This window comes from Orycteropus afer, unplaced genomic scaffold (assembly GCF_000298275.1).
Source record: "Orycteropus afer afer isolate SDZICR_OR568_19922 unplaced genomic scaffold, OryAfe1.0 scaffold00152, whole genome shotgun sequence".
NCBI classification, from domain to species: Eukaryota; Metazoa; Chordata; class Mammalia; order Tubulidentata; family Orycteropodidae; genus Orycteropus; species Orycteropus afer.
In genome coordinates, this window is record NW_006921739.1 from 1,842,128 (window position 1) to 1,854,355 (window position 12,228).

General features: G+C 42.5%; 1 protein-coding gene across 1 annotated transcript in view; it reads right to left on the reverse strand.

The window, feature by feature from the left end:
* SYDE2 (synapse defective Rho GTPase homolog 2) overlaps nucleotides 1-9,453 on the reverse strand; it is a 60,327-nt gene extending 50,874 nt beyond the window's left edge. Inside the window, exon 1 of the mRNA XM_007946167.1 lies at nucleotides 8,718-9,453. Coding sequence (XP_007944358.1) covers nucleotides 8,718-9,453 — 736 coding nt within the window. The remainder of the gene's footprint in view (nucleotides 1-8,717) is intronic.
* Nucleotides 9,454-12,228: the final 2,775 nt, after the last annotated feature.

A 12,228-nucleotide genomic window follows, 5' to 3' on the forward strand; every position in this document is an offset into this window, starting at 1 on the left:
TCCTTTGTGAATAGCAATAAAAACTCCTAAGAAAGAAAGCTGTGTGCTAGTTTTTGGGACAGGACAACAAAGAAGGAAACTTTGAAACTGTGCTCAGTTCACAAAAGTAATGGCAAGGAGAAAGGGAAAGCAGCACAAAAAAATTAATAGAATACATGCCCCTGAAGGGGCTTCCTCTAATTCAATTCCCAATATTACTCCAGGCAGTACTCCTCAATTTCTTCTAACCATTTCCCTCTTCCAGAATCCTAGTGATCTGGGACACGCAATATTCTAAAGAAACCTGCTTGCTTTTCTCTTAATAATAGCTAACCAAGTAGCAGGCATGGTACTAAATGCTTTAAATGGATTATCTTTTTTATCCTCAAAGCAACCTTAGGAGATAGATACTATCATTATCTCCATTTTACAAATGTGGAACATGAGGACTGAGTCTTGGCAAAGTTGAGTAACTTGTCCAAGGTCACAAGCCTGATAAGAAGTAGAGTCTGATCAGAAACCCATACAATCTCTCTGGCATCTCTTATTCTCTGGTAACCACTATACAATATGGCTTTATCTCTTGCAAATTCCAAATTCTCACAATTATTTATTGCTGCCAGATAGGACCAATATGGAGGAAAGTGCCCAAATTTATCATTCATAAATGGTAAGCATAAATTCATACATACAAAACTGAAGCAGAAAGAAATCAAGTGGTTTGCTCTAATGGAAGTTAGTTTAAGTATCAGAATAAGGTAGAATGCTTTTCAAAGCTTTAACAAATATATCAATACAAGTGACTGGAGAAACATGAGATTTCTAGAACCTTACTACTCAGGGTGATTCAACAAACAGCAGCATCTGCACTGGGAGTTTGTGAGAATGCAGAATCTCAGGTTCTACCCCAGACTTGTTGAATCTGCATTATAAGAAGATCTCCAGGGAATTCATATACACCTTAAGTTTGAAAAGTACCACTCTACAACTGTGAACCACACATAGTTCTCAAAATAAGAATGTCACACATCTCTTGAGAACCAGTAATCTAGAAATGCAGTCCATTCAAATCAATACAACACTATTTTCTGCGAATTTGTAGTTTCAAAATTTTTCAATCACAAGCAACATCAATGTCATATGACATGCTTCCCTCCTTACCAATAAAAAAGGAACTGCACTTGCTTCTAGGGCCACAGTGGAAGAATTTCTCAAAGGAGGATTTAAAAATTATATGGCTATTGAGACTAATCTTGAAGAGGACCAATGTTTAAAAGAATTTGCTGAAAAAATACACAAAGATAATTCAGCTCATAAATACAGGCATACCTTGGAGATATTGCAGGTTCGGTTCCAGAACATTGCAATAAGGCAAATATTCCAAAAAAGCAAATTACACAAATTTTTTGGTTTCCCAGTGTATAGAAATGTTTACACTATACTGTAGTCTATTAAGTATGCATTGAAGACTTATTCAATGCATACTTAATTCATTCAGTTGAAGACTTACTTCATAATGAAGGTTGTATCCTTTTACCATACTTATTCAGTCGATGTGCTAAACATGAAATTCATTATGAAATTCATTATGAAATAAGTCTAAAATACTGTATTTCCAAAATGTGACCCAGAGACATGAAGTCAGCACTGTGCTGTTGGAAACAACGGTGCCCAATAACAGACTTGCTCCAAGCAGAGTTGTCACAAACTGTCAATTTGTAAAAAACACTGATATCTGTGAACTGCAATAAAATGAGGTATGCCTGTATAAGAAATTAGAGCTATAAATAATTGAGAAAAGAGCAGAAATAGATGGGAATCGCATCCTAGCGTCAACTTCACTTTAAAAAATAATGCAAAATATCACACCAATGTATTGTTAGGTGCCGTGAAGTTGTCCTCAACTCATGGCGACCCTATACACAGCAGAACAAAATACTGCCTGGTCCCAAGCCAGCTCCACGATCCTGCTATACTTGAGCCCATCACCACAGCCACTGTGTCAATCCATCTCTTTGAGGCCCTTTCCCTCTTTTGTGGACCCTCCACCTTACCAAGCATGACATCCTTCTCCAGGGAATGGTCCCTTCTAACAACATGACTGCTTCCAAGGACCATTCTGGCTGCACTTCCTCCAGGACAGATTTCTTAGTTCTTTTAGCAGCCCATGATACTTTCAGCACTGTTTGCCAGCACCACAACTCAAAAGCATCAACTCTTCTTTGGTCTTCCTTATTCATTGTCCAGCCCTCACATGCATATGAAGTGATTGAAAATATCATGGCTTGGGTCAGGCACACCTTAGTCCTCAAGGAGACATCTTTGCTCCTCACCACTTGAAAGAGATCCTATGCAGCCGATTTGCCCAGTGTTCTATGTCATCTGATGTCCTGACTGCTGCTTCCATTGGCATAGATCATAAAACCAAGCAATGTGAAGTCTTTGACAACTTCAATCTTTTCTCCATTTTTCATAATGCTGCTTAGAGGTCCACTTGTGAGGATTTTTGTTTTCTTTATTTTGAGATGTAATTCATATTCCAGATTGTAGTCTTCAATCTTCATCAAAAGTGGCTCTACTCCTCACTTTCAGCAAGCAAATTTGTGTCATCAGCATACTGCAGGTTGTTAATGAGTTTTCCCCCAATCTTGATGCCACGTTCTTCTTCATATAGTCCAGCTTCTCGGATTATGTGCTCAGCACATAGACTGAGTAAGTATGGTGAAAGGATACATCCCTGATACATTCCCTTCTTGATTTTAAACCATGAAGTGTTCCCTTATTCTATTCGAATGACAGCCTTCTGGTCTATGTACAGGTTCCTCATGGGTACAAATTAAGTGTTCTGGAATTCCCATTCTTCTCAATGTCATCCACAGTTTATGATCCACACAATCAAATGCTTTTGCATAGTCAATAAAACACAAGTAAACATCTTTCTGCTATTCTTTGCTTTGAGCCAAGATCCATCTGACATCAGCAATGATATCCCTTGTTCCAGGTTGCAGTGTAGTAAATTACTTAGTGTGGCTTTTCTACCCATAAGTCTTTGTAAACTCCAAGGTGGGATTTGCTATGAGCAACTGAGGAGCTCCTGATTGCTGAAGGTGTCCACCTGGAGTATTTCTGTTGGGAGTGGCACAAAACAATGTTCTGGGAGGTGCCCACTCTCTCTCAGGTGCTTAGGGTTCTGATGCTATGATTGGCTAGTTGACCACCCTGCCGGGCTCAAAAGGAGGCCTCCTAGAGTCAGAACTCTCTCTGACTGCTGGTCGAGGAAGACGTGCTGCTGAAAGAGACATGGGCTCCTGAGACACGCGTTGCTGGGAAAGAGACGCAAGAGAAACGCATTGCTGAGTGAGACACCGAGGGACCAGCACTGCTGGGAAAGAGACTGTGAGAGACTCTTGGCTGAGGGACGGTGCGCTGGGAGAGAGACTGAGCGTTCTTCCTGAACTTGAGTTGTAGCCTGGTGCTTCCCTAATAAACCCTGTAATCTGTGAGTTCTGTGTGGCCACTCCAGCGAATTTATCGAACCCAGGAGAGAGGTGGTGGGTGCTTTGGGAGGAACGGTTGGTGAAAGGGCTGGAGGGAGGCAGTATGTTTGGCCTTGCAGTAATAGGCCTTGGGTTACTGCTGGTAATCCTGCCTTCCCCTTGTAGGGTTAGAGGAGGTCAGAACATGTGGCCTCCTTGCAGTTTTTGCACAGGTCCTCTTCTGAATTCAGCCTGCACCTCTGGAAGTTCTCTGTCAATATACTGCTACAACCTTTTTTGAATTCTCGTCAGTAAGATTTTACTTGCGTGCAATATTAATGATATTGTTAGATAATTTCCACATTCTATTGGATCACCTTTCTCTGGAATGTGTACAAATATGGATCTCTTCCAGTCAGTTGGCCAGGTAGCTATCTTCCAAATTTCTTGGCATAACCGAGTGAGTATCTCCTGTGGGGCATCCATTTGTTGAAACATCTCAATGGGTATTCTGTCAATTCCTGGAGCCTTGTGCTTCACCAATTCCTTCAGTACAGCTTTGACTTCTTACTTCAGTACCATTCGTTCTTGATCCTATGCCACCTCCTGAAATAAATGAAGATCGACCAGTTCTTTTTGGTACGGTGAGTTGTGCATTCCTTCCATCTTCTTTTGATGCTCCTGCATCATTCAATATTTTGCCTATAGAATCTTTCAATATTGCAACTCGAGGCTTAAATTTTTTCCTCAATTCTTTCAGCTTGAGAAATGCCAAGCATGTTCTTCCCTTTTGGTTTTCTAACTCCAGGTCTTTACACATTTCTTTATAATAACTGACTTTGTCTTCTTGAGCTGCTCTTTGATATCTTTTGTTCAGCTCTTTTATCTTGTCAGTTTTTCCATTTGCTTTAGCTACTCTCCACTCAAGAGCAAGTTTCAGGGTCTCTTCTGAGATCCATTTTGGTCTTTTCTTCTATTCTTGTCTTTTTAATAGCCTCTTGCTTTCTTCATGGATGATGTTCTTGATGTCATCCCACAATTCTTCTGGTTTTCAGTCACTGGTGTTCAATGCATGAAATCTATTCTTTAGATGGTCTTTAAATTCAGGAGGGATATATTCAAGGTCATATTTTGGCTCTTGTGGACTTGTTTTAATTGTCTTCAACTTCAACTTGAACTTGCCTATGAGCAGTTGGTCTGTTTCACAATCAGCTCCTGGGCTTGTTTTGGCTGAAGATATTGAGCTTCTCCGTCACCTCATGCCACAGATGTAGTCAATCTGATTCCTGTGTACTACATCTGGCAAAGTCCACATGTATAGCCTCCGTTAGTGTTGTTGAAAAAAAGTATTTACCATAAATAAGTCATTGGTATTGCAAAATTCTATCATGCAAATCTCCAGCATTATTTCTATCACCTGGCCAAATTTTCCAACTACCGATGATTCCTCTTTGTTTCCAACTTTTGCATTCCAGTCACCAGTGATAATTAACACAACCTGATTACATGTTCGTTCAATTTCAGACTGCAGAAGTTAATAAAAATCTTCAATTTCCTCATCTTTGGCTTTGGTGGTTGGTGCTTAAATTTGAATAATAGTCATATTAACTGTTTTTCCTTGTTGTTGTTGTTGTTATGTGGCGTCGAGTCAGACCCCTCTCATAGTGACCCCTCCGTGGGTTTCCGAGTTGGTATCACTATGGAAATAGATTGCCCAACCTTCCTTCTGAGGAGTGGCTGGTGGGTTTGAACCGCCAGTCTTCTGGTTAGTAGTCAGGTGCCTTAGGCACTATGCTACCAGAGCTCCCGGTTTTCCCTGTAGGCATATGGATATTATCTTCTCACTGATAGCATTGTACTTCAGGACAGATTTCGAAACATCCTTTGTGATGGTGAATGCCACGCCATTCATCTTCAAATTGTCATTCCTGGCATAGTGGATCATATGGTTGTCTGATTCAAAATGGCCAAAACCAGTCCATTTCAGCTCACTATGCCTACCATATCAATCTTTATGAATTCCATTTCAATTTTGATAACTTCCAATTTTCCTAGATTCATACTTCGTACATTCCATGTTCCTATTATTAATGGATGTTTGCAGTTGTTTCTCCTCAATTTGAGCCATGCCACGTCAGCAAATGGAGGTCTCAAATTGTATTACTACTACTTTAAAAGAACTGCCTAAAGATTTTAGACAAAATATGAACAAGTTACAAACCCTAATTTTTCATTTCAGAGATCATATGGGAGGAAAAATGAAGTCAAAGTAGGCTAATTTCTTTTTAAAGCAATAAAAAGGCAACCTAGGGCCTTTGGATTTACTTTTTAGTAGTATATGTTCATTAAAGTTCATTTATAAAGACTTATAATGAAATATAGTTGGCAAATAGATTAAGACTCCTTAATAAACTTAAGGCTTGCAGAAACTTGATGATATTTGCTATGTGTAATGACTTTAGGTTTCTTAAATAATCATCTCAATTAGGAACAAATTAGCTAATCTGTGAATTCTAAATACCTAACTGTATCACATCAAAATAACTGCATTATATTAGAGTACTAGCAAAAGCTTTAGTGGTTCTTAGTAGGATCCAGAAATCAGCACAGAAAATCATTAAGCTTCCATTTGTTATAAGTATCAAAAGTTTTCAGCATACCTATGTAGATTAGTTACATGTTTATTATCACATCAAACCAAACCAAACTCTCTGCCATCAAGTAGGCTCTAACTCACAGTGACCCCTTCTTGGGTTTCTGAGGTGGTAACTCTACGGAAGTAGATTTCCCAACCTTCCTTCCGAGGAGTGGCTGGTGTGTTTGAACTGCCAGCCTTCTGGTTTGCAGTCAAATGCCTTAGGCACTACGCCACCAGAGCTCCTATACAATTAAACATTAGGGTTAAACTGTACCATCACATAGTTAACCCTAATGCTTAATTTTAGTTTCTTTTAAAGTTGACAGTTTCATCTAGTTAGTTTCCCAGTGGAAAAATCAACTAATCCATCCTTAGAGGAGCTGTATTTATTATCACTTTCTAAATCCTTCAATGTTTACACCAGAACTGCAGGCATTAAAAAAATCATCATATGGTAAATGTTTTACCTCTCTAACAAAACCGTAAAAAAACTCTGAAGTTTCATACAGATTTAGCATTGGCTGAAATTTATCTTACAAAAAAACTGAGCCAAGAACAGAGGAGGTAAATCTACTGTAGCAATGAAATCTAATAAATGATTATAAATACTTTTATCCTCGAAATACATATTTTAAAATAAACTTCATAAAGAATTTACATTCTACTATCCTTTTATTCGGGAGCTCTGGAGGAAGATTTGGCAATCTACTTCCATACAGATACTGCCTCAGAAACCCAAGAAGGGGTCACTGTGAGTTAAATCAACTCGATGGCAGTGCGCTTGTTTTTTTCTGTTGTTGTTGTTGTTTTATCCTTTTATTCAGAGCCTGCTGGCACAAATGGTTAATTGCTTGGCTGCTAACTGATTGAAAACTGAAACGCTGGAAGTTCAAATCCACCCAAAGTCTCCTGGAGAGAAAGACCTGGTGATCTGCTGCAGCAAAGATTGTAGCCTAGAAAATCCCAAGGGCAGTTCTATTCTGTCACATAGGGTTGCTGTAAGAGTGAACTGACTCCATGGCACCTAAAAACATCCTTTTAATCCAATGAAATGCAATATTTAAATTTTAGGGAAAAGTTATATATTAAAGGACATTTCAAGTTTGTGTGTTTTAATTATTTTTCTTTTATCACATTGAAAATAAACCATTTGATTTTTCCTTCCATTTGATTTTTCTTTATTTTGTCATGAGAAGTTTTATGAACTTTGTTTCTTCCTACTGTTTTGTGTTTACTGGTTGAACAAAGTTAATGTGTATAAACTCAATTCTGTAAGATTTGTAATTCTTACCAGAAAAACTGCCAACTACTTTGAAAACACTTTTACACTGTAACATTTAATCTTTTTAAAATCATTACTGATATATAAGTCTTTTAGTTCACCAAAAATCCTCATATTTAAGTATGTAGTTCAAAAGGCTGGTTTGGCTAAGTTTGAAGGTATACTTCTTTCAGAAAAATATACTATTTACAACATATTTAAGAGAGTTCAAGAACTGGTAACCTAAAGTTTCAGTGAAAATTAAAAAGCATGCATATAAAAATAGAGAGCTAAATCCTGTTGAGGACAAATATTTTTTAAAACCTAATTTACTTCGAATATAAACAAGATGTCTTTTAGTTTACAGATCATTTTAAATGTCTGCCCTCTTTTAAAAAGTATACATGAGAAACATCTTTCTTTTTGTTAAAATGCTAGTGCCCAAATAAGATACTTATATGAGACTTCACATGAAAAAAGAAAAAAATGTAGTTTGGGAGGAAATCTTTGATTTTCCACAATACAGTAAAAAGATTACTAACTTTGTTGGGTTTTCCTCCACTGAGGTGGGAGAAGGTGGTGGTGGAAGGAAGGAGTATGTGAAATCCTACCTGACTACAATTTTTTTTTTTTTTTAACGTATAGCTTTGGGTGTGTGTGTGTGTGTGTGTGTGTGTGTTTGCGCGAGCGCGCGCATGGCAGAAAGGAGGTGGGGAAAAGGTATAGAGTAATAATGACAGTTTATCAAGCTGGTAACTTCTACCTTGGATCAAATTCAAATTCACAAACTCTACGGAAGTCTACGAATTTGCCTAGCATAAAAACCAAGGCAGTACCGCCTACCTCTAAACCTACTAAAGTGTAGCGAACTTAACCTCTTGTGCTGAGGAGTAGGTACGATGGTTCTTAAAGAAGAAAACAGCAACAAACTAACCAAAAAAAAAAAAAAAGCCATTACGGTCGAGTCTATTCTGACTCATAGCGACCCTTCAGGACAGAGAACTGCCTCATACGGTTTCCTAGGCTGTGATCTTTATAGAATCTCCCGCGGGGCCAGAGATTCCAACCACTCACCTTTCAGTTAGCAGCCGAGCGCTTAACCACTGCGCCACCATAGCTTCCTCGAAACAAATAAACATCAACAATAAATTGTTCGTGCCACGGTCTTTAAAAAAAAAAAAAAGCTAAACACGTAAATGCAGTATTCTAACTTACCTCGAAGTAGTCTTAAGCTGCCACTTATGTGACACTTTGGCACGTTTACGCACCTGTCTGAAAAAAAAAATTCCTATTCGTTCTTAAAGAAGTCTAGTTGGTAAACAAATGCTCTCAGTGCTGGCATTTCGATTGCAAAATACTCTACCTGTCAGCGTAATTCTTTGGTCTGGAGATACCGCGGGGGCTTGGCTTGCATTCCCTTTCAATGCGCCCAGGCTTGAGGAGGCTGCCTGCGCTCCGGTGACTTTGGGGGGAGTCCCATGGGCGCGACCTTTAATTCCCAGGGACAGCAGGCGTCCTTTGTACATCCACTTCTGCAGCTTTTTGACCGTCACTGCGGGCGGCTTGGGGAAGGGGGGCCCCTCCTGGCCGTTTCCTTTGCCGTTGCATCTCACAGAGGACCTCGCAGGATTCCTGAAAGGGCTCCCCGAGGACCGGCCTGGGTCCCTGGACTGGGAAAGCAAGAAGCCAGCGGCGGCCGGGGAGCTACCCTCGTTCCAGCCGTCCATCCCGCCTCCACGTGGCGGGGTGGCGTCCGGGTCCCCGCGTGCGCTGCACCTGATGCAGCTGTCGCTCGGCCACCGCTGAAAGGAAGACGCCTTGACACCCACCAGCAGGCTCTCGAGGCTTCTGCTGCAGGTCAGCCGCATCCGAGGAGTTCGCAGGCGGCCTCCCCTCAATTCCCTCAGAGGCGACCGGGGCGGGGACACCTGCCGAGGGCGGCTGCCGCCTCCCTGCTCCCCGTCTCGGGAGGCTCGGAGGTCTGCAGCGAGGCGAGGGGAAGGTGGCTGGCCCGGTGCCCAAGCTCCCTCAAGGTAGCATCGCTCTGCCAAGTCCCCGCCACCCCGCAGCGCGCCGGAGTCAGGGGGCAGGTCGTGCATGGCCTGGATCAGCAGATAATAGGCCTCTCGCAACTGGGTCCGCAACCTGCCCGTCTCCAGTCGGCCGCCCTCCGCCCCCAGGGAGGAGCCCGCCGCCGGGGAAGGCGGGGGCCGCCACTCCGCCTCCGCCCCCTCAGGCTCGGGCGCGGGTTGGGAGCCGCCGGGCAGGTTCTCATAGTAGTCTGCGGCGTACTTATCGTGGTAGTCTTCGTCCTCTTCCTCCTCCTCTTCGCTGCCCTCTGAGTTCCGCAAGGCGTGAAGAAAGGAGGCACTGGTGAACCCGCGGTCTGGGAGGCCGGCCTTCTTCCCGCTGTACTGGCGAGGCCCCAGCGCCCTCGACCGCTCGGGACGCTCTCCCGGAACCTGCGCCTCGAGTCGCCACGGCTGAGGCGACGTAAGGGATTGCTCCAGGCTCTGCCGAGCTTCTCCAGCGTGCTGGCGTGCAGGGGCAGCCGGAGCATTCCCGGCGTCTCCAGAGGCGGCCGCTACGGTCGCTGCAGCGGCCGCCCGGAGCCCAAGCCCCCCGGCGCCGCGGGGACCCCGCCTCCCCCGGAGCCTGGATAGCGTCCTCCTCAGAGGATCAGCCATTACCTCCGCCTCAGCAACAAGTCTTGCCCCCGCCACGGGAAGAGATCGAAGCTCCGCTCGGGAGAATGCTGCGCTCGCGGAGGCGGAGGCGGCGGCGGCAGCGGCGGCTGCTCCCCATGACCGGCGCTGGCCCTCGCGGGCTCCTCACATACTTGGCATAACTCTGCGGCGGGATGGGGTTGGGGGAGGGCTGCGGCGTCACAACGCGCATGCCCCGGTGCTCCCGGCCGCGACGGGGCGCGAGGCCAGTGGAGCCGCGATCCTAGATAAAGAGCGCCTCGCGGTGAGAAACGGAGGGCGCAGGAAGGTTTGGGGTGAAGTCAGGGAGACCAAGCACGCAAGGGTGATCGCTCACTGAGCGAGGGGTGCAAAGAGTTATGGAAGAAACGAGAGGGAATGTGAGTCTCCGATGACTAGCGGCTGCAAAGTTTTGCTTAGGGAGACACAGAAAGGGAAAGTGCCCTCTTGGCTGCCACCTCATCATCTCCACAAGCAACCCCCCATCGCCACCCATTGCCTGAGGCGTGTCTAAGATAAGGCAAGTCTCATTTGAGAGAAAACAAAGATTATTTTGGTAAACAGAGTATGATGGTGTATCTCATTTAGTGCACTGTGTTCTAGAAAATTTATAAATCATTTTAATTGCACAAGAAACTAGCTGAATCCTTTTGTCAAGAAAATTACCGGGATAATTTGGAAAAGGATAGCAAGAAAGGTTGCACAACTTAAAGAATGTGATCAGTGTCACTCAATTGTACACGTAGACATTGTTGAAATGGTTTATCTTTTTTATCTGTGTATATTTGCACATATGTGTGTGTGTATTGTTGTTGTTATGTGCCGTTGAGTTGGCCCCAACTCATAGCGACCCCTCCTTGGGTTTCCAAGGCAGTATCACTACAGAAGTAGATTACCCCATCTTCCTTCTGAGGAGTGGCTGGTGGGTTTGAACCGCCAGGCTTCTGGTTAGCAGTCAAGTGCCTTCGGCCCTTTCTTACCAGATCCCTCCCTCCCTCCCTCTCTCTCTCTCTCTCTCTCTCTCTCTCTCTCTCCACACCACCAATGGGTGTCTCTCCTTTAAGTTGATCTTTGTCTTTTTCAATTAATGCATTCTAGCACAAAATTATTACATCAACCAAAATTGTAAGTTGGAGCCTCAAAAGTAATGGCCCCCACCACCCAACCTCCAGAACAGGCATATTGAAAACAAAGTGTAGCAATTTTCAGATGAAATTGAGAAACAAGGTAATTTGCAACTTCCAACTTTCTCCGAAAACCACTAAATCCCATGTTTTAAGTACCAGTTTTAAGATAAAGTACCTCTTCTAGTCACATATCAATTGAAATCAGTGATTGGTAACAATTAGTGATGCTATCATCCCTGATTTCAGTTACACTTTTTAGTATATATTAAACCAAAAACCAAACCCACAGCCATCCAGTTGATTTCAACTCATAGCAACCCCCATTGGGTTTCCAAGGTGATAAATCTTTGCAGAAGTAGATTAACCAGTCTTCCTTCCATGGATTGGCTGGTGGGTTTCAACCAACAACCTTCTGACTAACAATAAGATACCTTAGACACTGTGCTACTGGAGCTCCTTTAGTATTTATTAGAAAGGACTTTTGCCTGAGATGCTCATGAATGTATTCCTAAATCTAGTACAGTCCTAACTGAATAAAAGAAAATAATTTGGCCTAACTTACCTTACTTCCAACTATCTTTTTCCTATGTAGGTTTTGAAGTCAAAAGCCTCCAATCTTCAAATGGGCTTTGGTTTATCCTACCTTTATTAGTACTTAGTCTGCATCCTGGAATAATTTTGCCTTTGATTCTGTTTGAAAAAATCTTATTCGTCCTTTAAGACTTTGCTCAACTGTCTTCCCCTTCATGAATTTATCTCTAATCTTCCAGATGGAGGTTATCTCTTGTTCTTCCAAACTCCAGCGGTACTCTATTCATATCCCTTCATAGTATATTTATTGTATTTTTTTGTTGTTTTATACACTTTGTATGCATGCCCTATGTCCTTTACAAGAAAAATCATAAACTCCATAGGGACAGAAACTATAATTCACCTTTGTACTCTCTACAGAACCAGTATCACATCTTATATACTGTATCAATGAATAAATATTTGTTGAATTAATACCAATTTTAATTTAGAGGAAACAAATGGCTTTAAT